Raw genomic sequence first — 24,246 nt, forward strand, 5'->3', positions numbered from 1 at the left:
CCGAGTAGTTGGGACTACAGCTATGCACCACCATGCCTGGCTAAGTTTGTATTTTTTTAGTAGAGATAGGGTTTCTCCATGTTGGTCAGGCTTCGAATTCCTGACCTCAGGTGATCTGCCCACCTCGGCCTCCCAAAGTACTGGGATTACAGGCGTGAGCCACTGCGCCTGGCAGAGTATACATTTTTAAATAGTATGTGTGACAAAATGGGAAGTTTGCCTAAAGCACTTTTGCATACTGAAGGACAATGAATGACTGTCTCAAGGAAAAGTATTTGTGTGACCATTTGCATGCAGGGCTAAACTGACTGCTTCCCTCTCTCCTCCCCCCACTTACAGAATCATTTTTGGTTGAAAAGAGTACTGACAACCTACAGTTATTCAGAGTTGGATATTTGGCAGACATTTACTGGAAAAAAAAATGAATAAGGTAAACATGTCACTTTAAGAAAAACAACCAGTGTTTGTTACCACAATGCTATTATCAGAGTCTTCAAGGAAAATGAGATTTTTAGAAAACTTGTATCTGTTATAAACTTGATAGCTTCTCAATACTTTAAGATGTTTCTGATGAGAAGGGTGATATTAAAAGTGGTGATATTTTTGATATTATATAATACTTGCTAATATAGGGATAACTCAGAAAACCAATATTTTCCAAATAATATATGAAGTTGAAAAATCATGCACACACAGAGTTTTTTTTCTTTTAATATATATCACAAAACTAAGTTTCAATTTGGTCCCTATCCAGGTGATCACACATACTAGATCAGTATAGCTCAAGCAATGAGTTTTTACAATTCATACATGTATTGCTTTATAAACTAAAACCTTGAACAAATTTATAATTTCCTACATATTCTAAAGAAAAAGACAACAGGTTATTGTTTTTGTTTTTGTTTTAAAGCAAACAATTTGTATCTAACAATTTGTCCCTAATCAGCAGGTGACTTAGAAGCAGAAATGGTCACAGAGGTTTTACTTTCAGGCCAAGTTCTCATTATTCAAGCCACACTGTCCAAAAAGCTGAATGGAAATTCTTTAATTACCTGTTCAATTCTTTTTAGGGTGAGGATTCGGTTTAAGATACAAATTACCTTTTGCCATTGTCGGTGCCTATGGGAACATGAAATTTCAGGTCTATTATTTAGGTTTTAGAAACTTCAGTTCATGGAGACAGACAATACTCAAAATTCAAATTAACTTCCTAAGAGCCACATGAAACTCTTATGAGAGAAAACTGTTATATCATCTTAGAAATATTAGTAAAAATTATTCGTCACTAACAAAAAATTTCCACAAACTGTGCAGTTTTTTATAAACACATGGCCTCTAGACACAAACATTCTTAAGCAGAACATATTTTATTATTTATTGCTATCGTGTACAAAGGAGTGTTAAATTAAAACGCCACCCAGATGACACACACATCCTAATGACGTAAGGACTGCCACAGTACAACTTCTCTTCTCAAAGACAGTAGGCACTCTGGGCCTGTGGGAAAGCATCTCTACCCCATTCAACTGAGGCGCTGACACTAAGAACACGGGGGTTAAACCTGGGAACCTGGCAACTAGAGGACCAAGAAAAATTCTCACCTCCCAAAGACTTTGCTTATTCATTCCATGCTACCTTTTGTTCAGGGCACCTCCACATTTCCAGGTTCGCCATAAGCCTAGGTACCAAGTCTATGCAAAAGATCTCATGTCCAGGCAAGTCCTAAGGAACAGTCTCCCCTTTTATATCTTAAATCACAATATGCTATATAATTTTCAGGAAACAGCAGGAACTGTTATCAAATTTATGACTGTGCTCTTGTCTGTAAGAAAGTCTTTGAACTAAAGAACAAACTGATTATTCTTTTAAAATAATATCTAATTTGCATCAACGAGGCACATGATTTAAAAAACAATTAGGAACATGATGTTTCAGTGTCATCTTTGCATGCCAGATTATAAGTAAAAAAAAAAGATCTCACTATTATTTAGCTAGTAGGTCAGTGATAAAATTAAAGCAAAGGAGAAAACTAGTTGATTTTTTAACAGGGTAAGTCAAAGATTTCTTAACTCAAAAGAGGCAATTCAATGAAATGTTAGCATTTTATAACCCCAAGATTAAAAAGAGCTGCTTTCTAGAAATGTTCAGTTTTCAAAATAACTGTTTCTATGAAACATGCAAATAATTTCCAAGAAAGAAAGAAGACATTTAGAGGGAAGTCCTTTGTTTTATTTAACCCACTATGAATTTTTAAGATCCCTTTATTCTGCAAATTTGTGCTGCCAATGGAGAATTGGAAGAATTCCCAATGGAAGAGAACTATGATGATGAAAGAGAACTATGAGTCATAATTAAGCAGCACACTGAATTACAAAAACAATCAAAACAGGCTAGATTACTGGGCATTGTTCATGTAACTGCTATCTATAACCTCTGGCTTCTCTGATCCAGCATTAGCGCTTCCCTCACTTCTTCCTGCCGTGATAAGGGCATGAAATTACGGCTTAATTTTTCCAATCCTGTTATTTCAGTGGTTAGTTTTTGCCCTAAATTTTAATTATTCAGTAATTGGTTTGAATGACTTTTTGCAAGCCAGCTTGTCAGTTTATGGATGTTCTTTCTTCTCTATGTAGTCTGATAAATTCATTTGTTTATCCAATACATATTTACTTGTGCCAAATACGTGCCGGGCACATCTCTTGGCACTATGGATAAGAAGTTGTTAAAATGCAAAATCTTCTGTCCTCCTGGAACTAACATTCTAGGACAATAAGTGGGATGAATGTACTATACATTGTGTTAGATTATAATAAGTGCTGTGAAAGAAAATAAAGCAGGAAAGGGGGATAAATCTCTGGACTGGGGGTTAGTTTTGCACATTTTAATCACTTTCAACACCTGACATCATGAGGAATGTGGGGAAAAATAAACAAAAAGATTTTAACCAAGTGCAAATTTAACTAGACAAGATCTTCAAGGGCGGGGCATGTAAGAAGAGATCAATAGACAGATAGTGGGCTCTGAACCTCCCACTTACTAGCTATGGGACTGTAGACACACTATATAACCTCTCAGGTTCAGTTTTCTGAGAAGGAGTAATAATAATGATACTATTTATCGCAAAGTATTGTCTTAAGAAGTAAATGAGTTGCCTATAACTTTGGGAGGCCGAGGTGGGTGGATCACGAGGTCAGGAGTTTGAGACCAGCCTGGCAAGCATGGTGAAACCCCAGCTCTACTAAAAATACAAAAATTACCCAGGAGGCAGATGTTGCAGTGGGCCAAGATCACACCACTGCACTCCAGACTGGTGACGAAGCAAGACTCCATCAGGGGTGGGGGGGGCGGGGTTGGGGAGGGAAACAAAGAAGTAAATTAGTTGATACATCACATATAAAGTTCTTAGAATATTGCCTAGTATATAAGCATTTTCTCTTTTTACTAAATAATTATCATTATTATTTAATAAAAGAGTGGCTTTTATTAATACTAATTCTTGGCTTTTGTGATGCAGCTGAGATGTTTATCATAAAATGCCATTACTTTGAATCAGTCTTGGAGGCATGGCAGCCAGTGAAAAAAATGTGAAGAGGGTTCTGGTGTCTGAGAGACGTGAGTATTAATCTCATGTCTGTTCAGTTTTAATGGCAACAGCAGAACCTTGTGCAAATTAATGCTTTTTTTTCAGAAGTCTCAGTGAACGCTCCATAATATACCCATTTTGTAGAGCTATTTAAGGAACTAATGAAGCAGTATAAATAGAAAGCCTTTGGGACAGGCCAGGTGCTGTGGCTCATGCTTGTAATCCCGGCACTTTGGGAAGCCGAGGCGGGTGGATCACCTGAGATCAGGAGTTCAAGACCAGCCTGGCGAACATGGTGAAACCCCCATCTCTACTAAAAATTAGCTGGGCGTGGTGGCAGATGCCTGTAATCCCAGCTACTCGCCAAGTTGAGGCAGGAGAATCACTTGAACCCGGGAGGTGGAGGTTGCAGTAAGCTGAGATCGTACCAGTGCACTCCAGCCTGGGCAACAAGGCAAGACTAAAAAAAAAAAAAAAAAAAGAGAGAGAAGAAAGGAAAAGAAAAGAAAAGAAAAAACCTCTGGGACACATAGACAGTCGGTAGATGACAAAATTATGATGAATTTTGGGTAGAGCTTTACTTTTTTCTAGAGGGTATAAACTGAGGAACATTATTAGAATGCTCAAGAGACTACTGTGTCAAAGTCTTATCAAGCCATTTGAGTTCTTTAGTTCTTTCACATGCAATTGATATTTTCATTGTTACTTACTTTTAAAAGCATTACTCCACCAAGAACACTTACAAGGTAACCCTGTTAGGTTAACTTGCTACCAAATGGAAATAACATAATATAACTAATATATATATCATATATATATATATAATTATTTTTTTTTTGAGACAGGGTCTCCTTCTATCACCCACGTTGGATTGCAGTGGCACAATCATGGCTCACTGCAGCCTTAAACTCCTGAGTTCAAGCAGTCCTCCTGCCTCAGTTTTATGAGTAGCTGGGACTACAGGTATGCACTACTATACTTGGCTAATGGAGTTTTTTTTTTTTATGTGTGTGTGTGTGTGTGTGTGTGTGGAGATGGGGTCTCACTATGTTTCCCGGGTTGGTCTTGAACTCCTGGGCTCAAGTCATCCTCCTGCCTCAGCCTCCCAAAGTTCTGGGATCATAGGCATGAGCCACCATGCCCTCCCTGGAATAGAAAATATTTCTAAAAAACCCCTCTCTTCTATTACTTCAGAATATTCAGAACATTCTTAAATTTAGTTTTCCCTTCAATCAATTTAAATTACATAAACTACATTGATTTTTCTCTCTTTTTTTTTTTTTTTGATATGGAGTTTTGCTCTTGTTGCCCAGATTGGAGTGCAATAGCACGACCTCAGCTCACTGCAATTTCTGCCTCCCAGGTTCAAGTGATTCTCCTGCCTCAGCCTCCCAATTAGCTGGGACTACAGGCATGCACCCCCACTCCCAGCTGATTTTGTATTTTTAGTAGAGACAGGGTTTCACCATGTTGGTCAGGTTGGTCTTGAACTCCTGACCTCAAGTGATCCACCCATCTTGGCTTCCCAAAGTGCTGGAACCACAGGCGTGAGCCATTGTGACCGGCTGTTTTTTTCTCTTTTCTAAACAAGCATTTAATTTTAATAAAAGTATGTTTCCTAGAGTTGCCGACCTGTACGGCTGACCAGTGGTATGGATTGCTAAGTCACTGTGAGGAGGTTTCTGTTTGGTGGAAGCAAGGTATATAGGGGACAAGTCCCTCTTGTTCTCTCTTTAAGGAGATCAGGCAACTCTACACAGTGCCTCTGCCCCAGGCTTAAAAAAGGAGCACTCTGACCCTTTCATATCTCCCAGGGGAAGAAGCGTAGCTTCTGGAGGTTAAGGATCACCTAAGTCCAGTCCCAGCTGGCTGAGTTATTTACTCCATGGCAGTGGGAAAGCCACGAACAACCCTGAACTTCTTGTTTGTAAACTAGGATTAAAGCTGTTTTTACAACAGGAATGTTGTGGGGGAGAAAAATGCCTTAAGAGGTTTTGAAAAAGTTTGCTAAAGAGCATGGGATTGTTGCTATTACAAAGTGCTGTCATAAGAGGGGATAATCAGTCCCATATTTTTTTCTAATTCATTTTCCTCTAAAGTGCACTTAGCAATCATTGTAGGTGTGTTCTTTCTCCTCTTCGTGGCTCTGAGTGTTTTGTTCCTGTCACTTTCTGGGGTCAAATATTGAAAAAGGTAGGAAAAAAAAAAAAAAAAAGAAATAGAGTACTTAATGGAAGACTTCAGTTAAAAACAACCCAAGCAAACTTGCTTATAACATTGCATACAAAATTTGACCAAAATGAGAAAACTAGGATTAGGAAGTTTCACCACCTGTCTCTCGCTCCCTTCTTTTCAGATGTAACTAACTAATCTCCTACCTCTCTCCAAAGTTCAGAGTGCCTATTTTGTGTCAGCAGGCACAGTGGTGGGTGCTGGGAATACAACAGTGAACAAGTCAGTAAGGACCCTGCCTGCATGGGGCTGAAGAGAAGATAGAGAGGAAAAACAGATAATAACAGGCACATGTAGTTAAATGAGTAATTGTGATAAGGGATGCAAGAAAAAAAAAGTAGAACGTTAAAAAAATCAGCAACTCAGTGAACTCTTTCCTAGCAATTTCCTGATGGGATTTCATAACCTCTGTTCATTCCTGTGAACTTTCAAAGTCACTAACTTTCAAAGTTAATAACTGCTTACTTTTTATTTAATAGCATTTATGCTTTTTATTCTGTTATTTTCAAGAGTGATAAAGGAAGATGGTCCTCTTTTCTTGTTGTAAGAGCCCTTCAAATATCGGTGACAGCTTCCAAATAAGATTAGTGGATATGCTTAAAACATAATACATACCATTCATATAGCCTTAGGTGTTTTGCTTTAAATTTGTATCAAAAATATTGCTGAACTTTTAGAGATGAATGGCCTATACTTTACCTACAAAGCATTAGCAATCATTCTGATAAAATCAAAGCATTTTCAGTATTCCTAATCAAAAGGATCTAATAGAAGCCCTGAGAAAAAGAGAGCTATTCATCAATGACAAAATATCACACCAACAGCAATGGAAACAACAAAATGAAAAGGCAATCTACAGAATGGGAGACAATATTTGCACACCATACATTGAGAAAGGGTTCATATCTGAACTATTTAAGTAACTCCTATAACTCAATAGCGGAAACCCAAATAGCCCAACTTAAAAATGAAACAAGAAACTGAATAGACATTGCTCAAAAGACATACAAATAAATGGCCAACACATAAATGAAAAGGTGCTCAACATCACTAATCTTCAGAGAAATGCAAATCAAAACCACAATGAGATATCATCTCAAACCTGTTAGGATGACTATTATTTTAAACAAACAAACAAACAAACAAACAAACAAACAAAACAAGAGATAGCAAGTACTGGCAAGGATGTGGAGAAGAAAGAACTCTTGTATACTATTGGTAGAAATGTAATTAGGTGCAGCCACTATGGAAAACAGTATGGAGGTTTCTGTAAAAATAAAGTATGGAACTCCAAAGGATTAAGCAATCTCGCTTCTGGGTATACAACCAAAAAAATTGAAATCAGGATCTCAAAGAGACATCTGCTCTCCCATGTTCATTGCAGCGTTATTCATGGAAAGCAACCTAAATGTTCATTGAGAGATGAATGGATGAAGAAAACGCAGTATATACATACAATTATTCAGTCTTAAAAAAGGAATTTCTGGCTTAGTAGTAAAATAAGCCCCATCACAGTACATAATAATACAGGATACCACTTATATGAGGAATCTAAAAGAGTCAAACTCATAGAAGCAGAGAGTAGAACAGTGACTGCTAGGGGCTGGGAGAAGAGAACATGAAGCGGTATTATTCATAGGGCACAAAGTCTAAGTTATTCAAGATATATAAGTTCTAGGGACCTACTATACAGCAGAATGCCTATAGTTAACAATATAGGCCGGGCGCGGTGGCTCAAGCCTGTAATCCCAGCACTTTGGGAGGCCGAGACGGGCGGACCACGAGGTCAGGAGATCGAGACCATCCTGGCTAACACGGTGAAACCCCGTCTCTACTAAAAAATACAAAAATCTAGCTGGGCGAGGTGGCGGGCGCCTGTAGTCCCAGCTACTCGGAGGCTGAGGCAGGAGAATGGCGTAAACCCGGGAGGCGGAGCTTGCAGTGAGCTGAGATCCGGCCACTGCACTCCAGCCTGGGTGACAGAGCAAGACTCCGTCTCAAAAAAAAAAAAAAAAAAAAAACAATATAGTACACTTAAGGAAATTGCTAAGAGGATAGCTCTTGTGTTAAATATTTTTATCATAAAATATTAATAATAATAAATAAAGAGGGCAGGAGGAAACTTTTGTAGGTGATGAACAGGTTTATGGTATAGATTGCAATGATCATTTCACAGCTATTTACCTCCAAATTCATCAAGTTGTATACATTAAATATGTACAGCTTGCCTGTCAATCATGTCTCAACAAAGTGCTTTAAAAAACATCACACCACCACATGAGAAATAATGGCTTGTGCATGCAGAAATATTAATTACCTGTTTCCTTTTCTGCTGGGCCTAAAACATAAGAAAAGAGAATTTAGGAGAAAAGCAAACTCTACCCTTGTTGCTCATATAATGTAAAAGGCCACTTCTTTCTAACTTAAGTTTGATTTGGTTCTTAGTCTGGTCGTGAGGATAAAATATATATATACACACACACACACACATATATATATATATATATATATATATATATATATATTTTTTTTAAGTAAAAAGCAGGGGGAGAGGGAGATGATGAAAAACATGGAAGTTTTTGTCACCTACTGAGCAAGCATTTTGTTGTTGCTACTTTTTAAAGAAGACTGCTCAGCATTCCTACCAGAGTGGGTTGCTAGGATCCATTTTCCAGAATATTCTTCCATTAGACCAGAGACAAGACAGAAGTGACTTCAAAAAGGGAAAAGGTTGGAGATTTTCCTGCTCACTGTCCATTGGGCCCTACCATAGGCTTTTATATAACACAGACTTGTTTTTATGTGTCCAAAAAAAAAGTTTCTTTATCCATTTAAAATGGATTCTATGGCTATAAAATACAAAGTGTACTGCATATATCTTTTCTGTATCCTTGGACAAGGTAATAGTCAAAAATATTAACTCAGTTAAGAGCAAAATGATTCTTACAGGGTTTTTTGGGTAGAGTACATAACATTTATATAAAACTATACAGTGTTTATTCAAGTTCCCCACAACTTTCATCTTTGCCAGATTTGAAAGGCTTTAATATGTCTATTTTAATATCACTTCTTCCAATCTGTGTCAGAATACTCAATACTCGCAAAACATGATAATTATTTGAAAGCGTATTTAAGACTGAAACCCAATGTGTTTATCTTCCACTTTCCTCGAATGATCAAATGTTCATTGCTTTTGCTTTAACACAACATGATATCATAATTAATGAAGTTAAAATGGTAACTAAGGAGGTTTCATGTTGTTACTCTCGTGATATAATATTGGTTGCTATGGTGATGAGATGGCTTTTTTGTTAATCACTCAGGAGGTTGGTTATCGTATGCTTGTTAGAAAGCTTGACCAGATTTGGAGAGAAGAAAGGAATAATAACACAAACAATTATCATCAATCCTTTTCCCTACCTGAATTTTGCTAAAACTATTCTAATATCAACTACTTCATAAATTCATGATTCCTTAAGTACCATTTTATATAAAAAGTTACTAAAATTTTATAAAGGATGACTTACTTTTATTTTCAGGTAAGAAACTTTTATTTTCAGATAAGTATTTAACATTAACTGCATTTTTCCCCTGTATTAGTTAATCCTTCATGTATTATTATGTAAGTCAGTTTTATGACAATTTGAGCAAAAAATTTGAGGCCTTTCCATTACTTTCAATTATATAAATTAATGTTGTTGAATAAAACTGTTGAATAAAAGCTGATTTTGTGACTTTGCCACAAATTCCAATCTACTTCTTTCTAAACATTTAAAAAATTAGTATCCTTAATGAATAAAGCCTGAAGAAAGAAAAAAAAAAAGTAGCACAGTTCTCTCAAGAGATCTAATCTTTCAAATGCATCAATACATTTGCAAGCAATTAAAAACCAAAGGAAGTTCTATGAGTTTATTTCAGCCCTCAATAATCAACAAGTTTCTTCCTTTTTTGAGTGATACTGCAGAAAATAAAATTACATAATACTACACTGTTACTGATCAGGAAAGATTTTGCTGCCTATAGTTCAAATGTTAGACATACTTACAGTACTGCCAAAAAATACAACCCATGAAAACACCTTTTGGTTTTTTGAAAACTCAAAATAAGAACAAAGGACAACTTAAGCACGAATCCTGGGTCTTTCATTCAAGCAGAGTCCCAGGAGGCATATTAAAGCAATGAATAGGAAAAAGCTCTTCAGTTCACCAGCTGAGATTTTAATGAGACATTTCCCTTTGCCATGGCACAGGATTGTTCAGGAAAGGAAAGGACTTCTCATAGAAAATTCAGTTAATAGGCATTGTTGGCTCTCACTGCCACTTCGACAATTGCTCACTGCACTGACCTTCTATTTTGGCATATTCTGTGAGTCTAGTGTAATTGATCAAGGCAGCTTTCTCGAGACATTTTCTGACCACTTTCTTCACCTCTTCTGCTGGTATGGGAGTGGCAATATCTTTCATTAAAACCTACAGAGAGAGGAAGTGGAAGGGTGAGGGGCAGGGTTGGGGACAGACAGAAGAAAAAAGATAGATGTTGCATAAAATAAATACTAAAGACAAATTATACAAATTGTCCTTGATCTGACTATTACTAGGAAGGATAGAGGGGTCCTAGGTAACTTGGGGGGAATGTAATGGGTCTGCAATGTACTTCCTAACTGGGAATGTAATCCTCCCACTTTAGCTCCTCCTAAGCCTAATTTATGCATTTCAAAACCTCCCCAGACCAGGTCACCATTCAGTGTGACTGCCACTTTTTCTCCAGGGACCTGTGACACCATTAGAGCAGCTGTTTCAGATCAAGATTACAGTTCTTGGGACAAATAATAAAGTTTATTTTGCACATCCCTAACTTAAAAGCCTTCAGTCTTTTGAGCCATATATTTGAGAACAATAACAGAAATTTCATTAAGAATAAGCATAATCTTTGAGCTCTGAAAAAAAAATCAAGACCTGTAATCTCACTAAATTTTAATGACTGTGATTTGCTGAAGATACCATGGCAGTCTATTCAAAGAGGGAGGAGAAAACCTCTTTGCCTTAGTGAAATGAATGCTTATGGAGTATCGAAAGTTAAAATACATAAAAACTTTCTATGGTTTTAAAAAATAACTGATTATTCTCTGTTGGGCTCCTAAAAAGTATTTTTGGACTTTTCCTTTAAAAGTGTTATTACTAGGCAAGGGGAAAATACAATTACATCCAGAATTCAAAATGTAATGTATTTATAAACACTGTTACATTGACTCATAATTTTCTTTAAAACCTGCATAGTGGTAAACCTGCTCACATTAAGTTTTGATTGCACTATTAGTAAAACTATCTTTCTGCATATTTAATGCAATTATTCATGCTTTACTTTCATTCACATTACAAAATATATGCCAGAATGTTAATATAGAGAAGACAATGCTTTTTTGTAAGTGCTCTATTTCTATGTCTTATATTGAAAGGAATATTGAAAGAACATGAAAACATGCATTTCATACTGTATTGTTTCATTCTCTTTTTTTTTTTTTATTTTTTTTTTATTTTTTTTTTATTTTTATTTTTATTTTTTATTTTTTTTTATTTTCATTTTATTTTCATTCTCTTTTAAGTCAGCCTCAGCACTAAGGATTTTGTCATCCCTGATTTATTTAATCATCCAAGTATCAGTGACCTTTGACAACATTTTTTAAAGGCTACTCACTGACGACATTTTAAAGATTTTGTTAGGCAAGGTTTTCTTTTTTGAAAATAGCAAACTTTATGATTAAAAAAATCTTTATCAAATTCAATAATTCTGACAAATATTTAGCACTTTAATTAGCACTGCACATTAGACTTTGCAGACAGAAAAATCCCTTTGTGCATAGTAAAAAATAGACATGCACCATTAAATGTGATTATTACTAAACTTTAATTTTTTTCATATGCGGAACCACAAACGTTACTATTATACTTCCCATGGCAACAAACTTTACATAACAAAAATGGCTGTTAAAATTAGAATGCATATGTCTCCGGTAATATTTCATATTATCTGGGAACCAGAAACTTACTCTCTGGCAAAGTACAGGTAAAGGGCTGGCAAATGCAAAAAGGGTGATGTCAACCTTGATTTCATGCTGCATTCCATGTTCTTCCAAGGTATCATAGGTTTCAAGAATTCATATGCATATTTTTGTTTTACTTTTCTATGTCAGTAAGAGACATAAAAATGAAGAAATAACCCTTAACATTTCTGTCTCAATTCAGCAGGAGATGTGATTAGTGACTATAACTGGAATAAATGTCCCTGTTCATCCTGCCACCTGTCAATGCAGGGCATGAGGGCATCCTGCTATTACTAAGTCTTCCCTACTGAGGGGAAGAAAGGAGGCTCTGCCATGGAAACCCAGACATGGAAAAGCTGTATTAGGTACCTACGATGGGATGTTGTTCCAAAATATAAAGCAATCCTTAAGGATTTTATTTTACTCATAATACCTTAATGAATAGGATGACATGAATACTTTGAAAAATCTGAGTTATGTACAGCTTTCAGTATTACAAAAATTCTAATAAAACATAATTACAACAATCATATTTCTATCGCACAATCCCCAATAATCAGGGATAAGACAGGGATATAAAAATAAAATCAATCTGTAATCCTAAGATCTCATTTTAATCATCAGTTCTAGTCCTCATCTCTCAAGTTCTTAAATCACTGAAATGGAGATGTAATATCTGAACAATGTCTTCTCTCTTTGCTTTTTAATAAAGATGCTAATAAACAATATAGTATCTAAAATTAATTTGGCAGAAAATGGACAAGATCAAGTGTTAGAATTCAATAAATCAGGATTATAATAATCAAATTATGAGCTAAAGATGAATCTAGAAATTCGTTTTAATTCTGGTAAGAAATAGGAGTTGGCCACATTATTTAACTGTTAGCATCTAACAAGTATATAAATAAATTTACAGACAGATGAAAAATACTGCTCTTTGAAACTTCAACTGTCATAAAAATAGGAATAGAGAATATATTTTCCTTAAAAAATGATTTTTTTCGTCTGGATTAAAAATCTTGTTTGCTGGTTATTTTGTGGGGGAGAAACACATTTCTATAATATGTGAATTCATTTAAGGTAACACACACACTGGAGTAACTGAAATAAATTCTGAGATGAATATTGAATGAATGAAATGATATATTTGTGAATGGTAAATGATAAACTTGTTGGCATGAGGACTATGACAGGTAGAAGTACAAATAAAGTTGAAGGATGATAAAAGACAATTGTAAAGTCTGAAAAAGCAAAAAGAATTATTCTTAACTGAAAAAAAAAAAGCATTTCATGAGGGAAATAAAGAGGTAGGAAAAATGAATACTACCAAAAAGATGCCATAATATGAGTATAGGATGGCAGTGTGAGGCTTCAGAAAGGCTTCAGGGAGAATGAAGTGCTGTAGACAGTGTCTGCATGTAGTAAGAAAAGTTGAGAAACTCACGAAATGTGATGGAATCAGTAGAGAGTATAATGGGGTCTGTCTCCCTAGTTCAATAACTAAAATACACAGTCCTGAGAAAGCAAACAGTATTTACAGAGTAATGTTCAAACATACCCTTTCAAGTAATGAAAGTGTAGCTTTTAGAGCACCTTCAGGTCGTCCAAAGGGAAAACAGTATCTTTAAAAACAAAAGAAAAAACAAAAGAGTCAAACATTTAATACCCAAGACTGCTAAATAATTCCTGTTTGTATTACTTGGCATTAATGAAGAATCATGAAACAAACTAAAAATATTATAGCATCAACTCATCCAGGGAAATTTTAACTGTTAAGAGTTTACCTAACCCTAGGATTTCAATGACTTAAACAATAAAGGTATAAGCTGTGATGAAAAAGGTTCTAATCATTGTGAGGATACGTGTTTTAAAAGAATACAGTAAATAAAAGAACTTCAAGGGTCATGAGTAAAGTGATAATATGCATTCTGCAATAATTTGTTTAAGAATTGCTATCCAAGTTCTAAGAGAAAATGAAATAAGTTTCCCCCATTTCCTCCTATGGCTATGTGTGGTTTAGGGTGGCCACATATACCACAGCAAGATTCCAGCTCTTTCCTTTGCTGACATTGGCCTGTCTACCATGATGTCTAGCTTTTCCACCTCCCCATACAATACACATAAACCCTCTGCAGCTCTTTTGTCTATAGTCATTTGTCCCAAATATTTCTAGTCCTACATATTCTTAGTGCACACCAACAAATGGAGGACTGGTCATGGGGATGTTCTGAAATCAGTGTCAGACAAGGCTGGAGAGTGAGTGGGCTACTCAGAATTTCATGGTTACATGATGGTAACAGGTTTATCGCTCTTTACCAGGGGGGTCCTGCTTCAGGTCAATTTCCACTTAAACAATACTGAACATCAGGGCCATTTCATCTTTTTGGAGCTCCTTGCTTTGTTGAACCAGATTCAACAAAGCACCTCCTCCCAGGACTACAGTTCCCACCGCAGGATCAAGTGCTACAGGCCGCTGGGCTGTCCTTAGGATGGCACCTTGCTCTGACTTAGAAATCTGCAAACTAATAACTTGCAAAGAAGTTTACGTATCTCTATGTCCTTTTGCATAATTCAGGCATTTAGCAGACATATTTTCTCAGATATAACTAATAATAAAATTATATTTTTCATGCCATAATTTAAACATATTTCCCCCAAAAGCACATATGTTAAGTTTAACTTGTTTTATAGAACAATTTTTTAAAGAAGAGATTGATTTCTTCTTTTTAAAACAAAACAGCAGTTTAATTTATATTAGGATTGGATTTTATATTTGTGAAACTTTCATTAGTCTCACACAGATGCAAATAAATGTTATAAAAATCTAGTCACTCAAGATTTTTTTTAAAACAGAATATCGCATTTATCATTTTATTTACCGCTAAAAATGTCCTTTCTTAATCTTGCCACTATGTACTCTGCTACTCTCCACCCACACGTACAAAAAAAGCCATAACCAATTTATTTTGATAGTTTCTTCTGTGTAGTGGTGCTTTTAAGAGCATTAGCAAATTAGCAAAGTACCTTTAATCATTTTGTATACTATAAACCTTAATGCACATTTAAATAAAACACAAATTGGGTTCTTGTAGTCCCCTCCCCCTGCTTAATCTTTTCAGTGTATTTGCATAATCCATCCATTGTCTTCCCTATTGTTTATTTCCATTAACCTGTGGGTGACACATTTTATGAATGGAATGTTACTGATCCCCAGATTACATTTAGCATTTCAGGGCTCTGAGGTCCCACTGGGTATGTTCTAAATTAGCATTAGCTGCCCATGATGTGTAAATAATTCAACGCATTTACAGAGTACAAGTAATCCGGAATCAATAAAGTACAGAAAATAACTACATAGAAGCTTAATTAATCTTTACAAAACAAGTTTCAAAAGAAGAGAAGTATTTTGTTCTGCCTTTCAGGCTAAATATTTTGGGTTTTTACCACTCTGGCAGCTCTATAACAGCAAAGCAAAGTGGAAAACACTCATTCATCAAATAAAATTCAGCCACATTATATACTTAACATGAATAAACTGAAGTCACCCTTATTCCCATTATGGCAAATTAACTGCACATATAAATAAACCAGCACAGATTTGTCTTACAATTAAGCTCTTTTTGTTCCCTACCTATTTTTAAATACAGTATTTTTTTTTTTTTTTACCAAAGTGATATATACACATAGTTTAAAGAGGAAACTTTTTTATCTGACTTTTTTTTTTTTAATGAAAACCAGAAATCCTTTATGTCAGTTCCAGTTTCTGCTATTTTTTAAAAAAATGCTGTCAACTTTTAGCTGATTCTTTTGGTATTTAAACTTTATATCCTTCAATTGTACATTAATGTTTTTATTTCTTGATTTTTCAATTTTAAATATTGTCCTACTAACTTTCCACTATGGAAGAGAAGTATGTAGCTTTCATTTGTTTCAGGAACTGCACATATTTAAAATATACAGTTTGGTTAAGTTTTGACATATGTATATACTTGTGACTATAATCAAGTTAATTCATGGCCTGCAAGTCTTCCCCCCAGACCATACATAGGCAACTACTCATTTCCTTGCTATAATTTTGATTAGTTTGTATGTCTAGAATTTTAAGTAAGAGGAAATGTACAGTATTTACTTTTGTGGGTCTGATTTCTTTCACTTAGCATAGTTATCTTGATATTTATTCATGCTGTTGTATGTATCAAGAGTTAATTCCTTTTTATTGGTGGGTAGTATTCCATTGCATGGCATACACTGTGTATCTGTTGCTTGCTGATGGTCATTTGGCTTTCAGAGTTTGGCTACTATGAATAATGTTGGTATGAGCAATCATATAAAAGTCTTTGTGTGGACACATGCTTCCATTTCTGTTGGGAAAACACCTAGAAATGGAATGGCTGGGTCAAATGATAAATGTTTAAATTTTTAAGAATCTGCCAAATTATTTCCCAAAGTGGGTTGTAGCATTTTATATTCCTATCAACAGCATATAAGAGTTCCAGTTTCTCCACAACTGTGCCAACACTTGTTATGTTCAGTTTTTGTTTTGTTTTGAATTTAACTATACCACAAGGTATGCAGTGGTACCTAACTGTGGTTTCAAATTGCAATTCCCTTATTGAATAATGATGCTGAGCATCTTTCTATATGCCTTTTTGCTATAATATTCCTTTGGTGAAGTATCTGTTAAAACAATTTTTTAAATTGGGTTAATATTTCATAATTAAACTTTAAAAATTTTATATATTCTGAATAAAAGTTTACTGTCAGATGTGCATTGTCTAAATATTTTCTCCTATTCTGTGACTTAACTTTTTATTCTAACAATGTCTTTGGAAGACTGAAAGTTCTCAATTTTGAGGAAGTTCGAGGTAACATTTTTTTCCATTTATAAATTATGATTTTTGTATTATATTTAAGAATCTTTGCCTAGCCCTAAGACACAGATTTTTCTCCCAAGTTTTCTAGGTCTACCTATTTTGAGTTAACTTTTATATTATGGGTGAAGTATGAATTGAGGTCAATAGTTTGCATTTGAATATCCAATAGTTCCAGTACCATCTGTCGGAAAAAAGTATACTTTGCAAATTGCCCTTGCACATTCACTGAAAATCAACAGACCATGTATGTGTGTGAGTCTACTTCTGGACTTTCAATAGCATACTATCTTGATCTGCAGCATTATAAATTTTGAAATCAGTGTTAAGATTCCGACGTTGTCCTTTTTAAAAGTTATTTTTGCTATGGTAAATTCTTTGCATTTACATGCCAACTCTATTATCAGGTTAATTTCTAAAAACCAATCATGCTGGAATTTTGACTGAAATAGGTCAATTTAGAGAGAACTGACAACAATATTGAGTCTTCTGAGCCATGAGTACAGTATCTCTCCCTCTATTTAGGTTTTCTTTAATTTTTCTCAGCAATACTTTATACTATTCAGTGTACAGGTTTTACACATCTTTCACCAGGTTGATCCCAAAGTATTTCATATTTTTTGTTGCTATTGTAAATGATATTAATTTCAATTTGATTGTTGCTAGTATGTAGAAATAAATTAATATTTATATATTTATCACAGGGTGTGGTGGCTTATGCCTGTAATCCCAGTATTTTGGGAGGCCCAGGCAGGAGGATCTCTTGAGCTCAAGAATTTAAGAGTAGACTTGGGCAACATAGGGAGATCCTATCTCTGTAAAAGAAAATATTATCTGTGCATGGTGGCATGTGCCTCTGGTCCCAGCTACTTGGGATGCTGAGGTGGGAGGATAGCTTGAGCCTTGGATGTTGAGGCTGCAGTGAGCAGTGATCATACCACTGTCTAGCCCTGAGACAGGGTAACAGAGTAAGACCCTGTATCAAAAAAAAAAATTATCTAGGATTCTGCAACTTAAATATTAGAGTAGAATTTTTTAGATTCCATAAGATTTTCTATTCAGATAATCACGTTACCTGCAAATATAGTTTTGCTTCTTTCTTTCCAATTTGGATGACTTTAAAAAATCCATTTTTTTCAGAATCCATGCACTGGCTAGACCATTTGGTACAATTTTGAACAGAAGAAGTGACAGCAGACATCCTTTCCTTGTTTTTGATTTTAGGTAGAAAACATCCAGTCTTTTACCATTAAGTATGTCAGCCATAGGTTTACCATACATGCCCTTAACTGGTTGTATATAACATATATTAATAATAGTCCTTCTAATACCTTTATTTACTAATTCTATATTTTGTGTCTTCTCAGTTTTGCTTGGTTGGCTTTTTAATCCTCTTCATTGATCATATTTTACTATTTTTCTATATACTTAAAAATTTTTGACTAGATGCTGGACATAGTTTTATCTTGTTGATGTCTAGATATTTTTGTATTCCTTTAAATATGCTTGATCTCTGTATTCAAGAATGCACTTAAATTACCTGGAAACAGTTTGACTTATTTGAATGTTGATTTTAATCCCCATTAGGTGATATCAGAGTTGTGTTTATTTTAGGGCTAATTTTTTTCCCATGGCTGAAGCAAAATCTAATGAGTACTCTATAGTACTCTACAGATGCCCATGAGTTGGTTTTCCACTCTGGGTAATGAAAACTAGAACTACCCCTGGTCCTGTGTGTTAGCATTGGAGATTTCCCCCCATAATCCTTTCCTGTGGTTCTTTGTCAGACTTTGGATAGTTTGCTCACATATATGGAATGATCAATACTTAACCGGAGACTCCAGGGAATCATTTGCAAATGCCTATAGCTCTCTCCTCTCTCTCCTTTAGAACTCTGGCCTGAAATCTCTGGCTACCTTGGCCTCCCTGGAATTCCAGCTTGCCTCTTCAAGTCAGAGAGTCCACTAGGCTCTACTTAGGTTCCTCCTTTCTGGATCATTGCCTGGAAATGCTCTTCTGGCAGTAAGCAGGTACAACTAAAGGGCTTACTCCATTTTTTTTCGATTTCTCAGGAATCACTTTCATTGCTTTATGTTTAATGTCTTGAAAATATTTTTTCCCATTTTTGGGGCCTTTTAAAATTGTTTCGGGTGAGAGGGTAAATATAATCCCCTACTGCTCCATCTTGGACATAAGTAGCTCTTTTTTCTTTTTTTTTTGACCACATTCCTCCACTATAAACAAAATTTCCATCCCTTCCTTACTTCTAATATAGTTACATCATTTTGCAGGGGTTAGATCTACATTCAGTATCTACATTACATTAGTTATAAGAATATCCTAGACAACTGAGACACAGTATTTTCTATGATTACTTTCTGTGCTTTGCTCAATAATTTGTTCATAATTCATACTTCTATTTATTTTTGATGTTCTCTCTTTATATACTTAATCAAATACAATTCCAAATTCTCGTAAAACTAGTACAATCTAATTAATACAACTCCAAACTCTATTTCAAGTGGGTAAATGTCTCAACATGTCAAAATATGTTTTATCAATTTAATCTATGTTGAAGCCTTTTCTGACATGCTCCAGTCAGAATTGATTGCTCTCTAAAATCAACTGGCACTTTGAGGGTCTCAGTTAACCATCACTCTAGTGATTCCTTTCTCTCTCCCATGTTGATTTCTTGTTTCAGGGAATTTTTTTTTTTTTTTTTTTTTTTTTGAGACACAGTGTCACTCCATCACCTAGGCTGGAGTGCAGTCACATGATCTCGGCTCACTGCAGCCTCTGCCTCCTAGGTTCAAGTAATTCTCATGCCTCAGCCTCCCAAGTAACTGGGAATATAGGCGCTCACCACCATGACCAGCTAATTTTGTATTTTTAGCAGAAACAGGATTTTACCATGTTGGCCAGGCTGGTCTCAAACTCCTGTCCTCAAATAAGCCACCCACCTCAGCCTCCCAAAATGTTGGGATTACAGGTGTGAGCCACCACACCCAGCCAGTTTCAGGGATTTTAGATCCTCTTTGTTTCCCCCTGGTGTTGGTAAATTCTACAATTCACCAAAGGGAATATAAAAGGAACATTTTTTTAAATGCATGTCTAAAAATATCATTATTCTACCATCACTGTTAATAGAAACTATTGCTGGTACAGAATTCTAGGTTGGAAATGATAGTTTCTCAGAAATATGAAGTTACTGTTTTCCAGATACCAGTATTGCTCCTCACATCAAAATGAAAGTTGAAGAAAAGGATCTTTTAAAGTTTCGTTCACTGTCTGACACATAGTAGGAGCTCAATAAATACTTGCAGAATAAATCAATGTTGAGAAGTCATTCTAACTCATTATATAAAATCTGGTTTCTCTTTCTGGAAGATTTTAGGGTTTTTTTAATCGTTAAGTTTCTGAAAATTCATGAAATGTACTTGTAAAACCATCAGCTCTCCTGAGACTCGTTTATTATCATGAGAACAGCATGGGGAAAACCTCCCCCACAATCCAATCACCTCCACCTGGTCCCGCCCTTGACACTTGGGGATTATTACAATTCAAGGTGAGATTTGGGTGGGGACACAGAACCAAACCATACCAGGATTGTAAAGTACATATTTAGAGAAATTATCCAAAGATGATGTGCATATAAGAGAAATAGAGAAACAAAACTTTAAGAGAGGACAGGAAACTAAAATGATACTAATACAAAATGAATACAATAAATGACATGGAGAGCGCTGTCCACTACTATGTAGTTGTAGTTTTTGGGTGGTAGTGTGGGGGACTGAAGTCCCCTGGTGAGTGGCTCTGATTACTCTAACTCGATATAGCAATCCCATGTCAATGTCAGTGACTGATTGAGGCATCCAGTGCACAGAATTTCTCTGGCCGCTGGTTGTGATTCAAAACCAGGCTCATGAGATATAAAAAAATAGTTTGCTAGATCTTCTAAGGAAACTTTATGATCTTAAGAGAAAACTACAGAAAAATACAGCTTCTATGACTTCCTTTGAACACTGGCATGTATGAATGTGAGGCCAAGAAATTCTGCAGGCTTAATGGCTAAGGTGTGAGATAAAGAAAAAAAATCAAAAAATTATGTTATCTTATTACCAGTCTGGGGATGAAGCTATCCCATGAAAGAGAATAGCACTGTGAGAATCACAAAGAAAGAGAGCAGTGGCTACTGAATAAAGCTTGTCTTAAGGCTTGCCTGCTTGAGACCTGCAGGCAAGTGAGCATACAAATTTATTTATTGTTTAAAACAGTTTGAGGTAGAATTTCTATTGCTTGCAGTTGAAATCATTGATATAATAATGGGGACTTATTTAGTTACTAATACAGATATCTAATTGAATGATGGCTGGGTCTCAACGGTAGCAAAAAAGAGGGAAATTACACTGATTTTCATTGAAAGATACATAAAATACATTTAAAGGATTCTATACAACCTAGGAGACAACACTTTTTGTTTGTTTGTTTGTTTTTGGTTGTTTTGTTTTTGTTTTTCTGAGACAGAGTCTTATCACCCAAGTTGGAGTGCAGTGGTGTAATCAGAGCTCACTGTAGCACTGACCTCCCAGGCTCAAGTGATCCTCCCATATCACCCTCTGGAATAACTGGGACCGCAGGCACACACCATCACACCCAGGTAATTTTTTTGTTTTTCTTTTTTGTGGAGATGGGGTCTCGCTACATTGCCTAGGCTGGCCTTGGACTCCTGGGCTCAAACAACCTTCCCTCCTAAAGTGCTGGGATTATAGGTGTGAGCCACCGCACCTGGCTAAGGCAATGCTTTCAACAACAGCAAATGCAGAAACACATCTCTACAAATGCAAAAGAATTTTTTATGTCTTCCTTTTGTTTATAAACTCAAAAATCATTTCAGGCAGAGAATTCAATCTTAACTCTGTAAGTTGAATTCAGCTATGTTATCTACAACAGTGTTTCCTAATGTAAATTTACTGGCTTTTTGAGCAGAATAATTCTCCAGTGTGGGACTGTCTCATGTACTGCACGTTTAAACCCAGCACTAAATGACTGTCCCTACCCCTGGTTATCGTGACAATGAAAACTGTACCTCATTCACTTACCCTAAGGTAGTGCTACCAGCCCCAGTTGAAAAATCACTAATGTAGGGGAACAGATTCATAGTATATACTATGAGATTTTCTCCTTTCAATATCATTTAAAAAATCACAAAGTCTAAGACCTTTATATTATCAGAAAACATAACAAAAAGGAATAATAATGAGGCAATAAGGTATCAGGAAGAATAAGAAGATAAGGAAACAGAGTCTCAGCATAGTCACATAGCATTCATATGGTTAAATAAAATATTTTTGTGAGCATATTCACTAAGTTTATTTTTTAAATAAGTGCACATGAAATGGTTCCAAATCACATGCATGCAACATGGCAGACAGGTTAGAAGACACAATACTTTATGTGGTGACATTTTATAGGCCTACTAAGAGAGAGAGAAAGAAAATATATTGGCATATTTCTGTTTTTAATCATTAAGGTCTGTTGAACTAACTATAACCAGGAGAAAAGAAATATTATCAAGGTATTTATCTTTTACTCTGTAAATGTTTGAAATGTTTCTTAGTATTGGTGGCTTTTTTTTTTTTTTTTTTTTTTTTTTTTTTTTAGACAAGGTCTCATGCTCTCGTCCAGGCTGGTGTGCAGTGGTGTGATCACAGCTCACTGCAGCCTCAACCTCCCCAGAATCAGGTGATCCTCCCACCTCTGCCTTCTGAGCAGCTGAGACTATAGACACGCACCACCACGTCTGGCTGGTTAAGTTTTGTGTTTTTTATAGAGATGGGGTTTCACCATTTTGCCCTGTCTGGTCTTGAACTCCTGGTCTCAAGTGATCCACCCCACAAGGCTTCCCAAAGTGTTGGGATTACAGGCATGAGCCTCTGTTACTGGCTGATAGCTAAGTTTTTGAGCAAGGAATGGTGCTAGGTGCTGTGACCTGTGTTTTCACAGAATGTGAATAAAAAGATAACTAATGACTTTAAAGCTAAGTGGGTTATAAGTGACAAGAAAATAGTACAGACAATAAATGCTCAAAGAATTCAGAATACTCTTTGCTGGAATAATTGAGAAAGGCTCCACTGTGGAGGTGAGACTTGAGGGCTCCTTATCTGGTAACACAGAGAGCAGGAGAAACAGTCACCAGAGCTGGGGGAAGAGACTATGCAAGAATGAGAAATGCAAAAGGCAAGTAAGAGGTGCAATGGATATTGTAGGGGGAATGGCTAACCTAAATGAGTACGGGAGACTGAATGATACACTAAGAAGCAGACCACAGACTGAAGAGTGTGGACCTTCCCCTGCAGGCAATGGAGGGCTACTGATGATCTTGAGCACTAGCAGAATGATACAAAAAACAATTTGTGGGGGAAGTAAGGGTTGAGTGAAATATGAAAAGAAATATTTATATTAATGAATAAAATATATATACCTGAAATGGCTTATCTGATTTTCTAAAAGGGAAGAGAGTCTCTCTTTTATCTCCTCAAATCTTTCTTTTTCTTCCACTGAAACAGTCCCAATTCCATCAGGTCTGAAAAAAAAAATCAGAATCAATAATTTATATTGATTTAGCATTTACTTTTATATGTTTAATACATTTATATATATATATATTAAAATCCAAGGAAAAGTTCACTGTATACATATTAATTGTGTTTACAGTGGAAACTTACTGGATATATTTGCAGCCATTTGTTTTATATTTTGACCCAGAATGAATGGAATGGAATTATTCTCTTTTAGACAGGCTTCAAGGTAAAAGATTACAATAAATATTTTCCAGATCTACCAAAACAATGACTAGTCCTTGAAAATGGTAGTGAAAAGTGTTTTATAGTAGTACCAAACATTTGACCAACTAAGTGAAATCCCCTGAATGAAGATATTATTAAAAAATAATGAATGTAAGGTAAAATGTCTTAACTGCTTCTCTTCCAAATAATAATTCAGCTAACACAGAACTGGAGATTTAATTGTTGTAGGAAACATAGAAATTTTGGATATATGTAGAAGTTCACAGCCCTTTTTGTTTGCTTAAATATATAGGCATATGAATAAAAATAAATATTAGAATTAAAATATACAGGGAAGAAAGAAAGCTATGTTTCTTTTCAAGATTTTTGTGTTTAAATATTCCTGTGAAATCAACGTGAGTTCCATCAGAATTTTACAAAGTAGCTATGAAGACTGAAAAAAAATCTTATTTTACTAAGATTAGGATTAAAAATGTAAAATATATCAAATAACAGAAATTTATAATTTATTCTGTATCAATTTAGGTATCCGGCTGTACAGCAATCATCTAAAATCTTGAACATAGAAATCTTAACTGTCTTGTTAATGCAGAGAAAAAAAAGTATGAATCTCATATTCACTTCAAAACCTGTTTATATATTTTAACAACAAAATAAGCCTTTTGCACTTGATAATTAACACCAATCATTTCCTACCTTATTAGTTTGTTTATT

The 24,246-nt window shown here is 35.4% G+C and overlaps 1 protein-coding gene across 17 annotated transcripts in view; it reads right to left on the minus strand.

Annotated features, from left to right (window-relative positions):
• Nucleotides 1–24,246, minus strand: part of LOC113224832 (calcium-dependent secretion activator 2) — a 567,701-nt gene that overhangs the window by 114,799 nt on the left and 428,656 nt on the right. For 11 of the 17 annotated variants that reach the window (XM_026454360.1, XM_026454352.1, XM_026454358.1 and 8 more), the window contains 4 exons: nucleotides 23,208–23,309; nucleotides 13,414–13,477; nucleotides 10,161–10,284; nucleotides 8,133–8,153 (listed from right to left, as the gene is read on the minus strand). In XM_026454360.1, coding sequence (XP_026310145.1) covers nucleotides 8,133–8,153; nucleotides 10,161–10,284; nucleotides 13,414–13,477; nucleotides 23,208–23,309 — 311 coding nt within the window. The remainder of the gene's footprint in view (nucleotides 1–8,132; nucleotides 8,154–10,160; nucleotides 10,285–13,413; nucleotides 13,478–23,207; nucleotides 23,310–24,246) is intronic. The other 6 variants (XM_026454354.2, XM_026454363.1, XM_026454361.1 and 3 more) reach the window with 1 other exon arrangement.

Source organism: Piliocolobus tephrosceles, unplaced genomic scaffold (assembly GCF_002776525.5).
Source record: "Piliocolobus tephrosceles isolate RC106 unplaced genomic scaffold, ASM277652v3 unscaffolded_41, whole genome shotgun sequence".
Taxonomy (NCBI): domain Eukaryota; kingdom Metazoa; phylum Chordata; class Mammalia; order Primates; family Cercopithecidae; genus Piliocolobus; species Piliocolobus tephrosceles.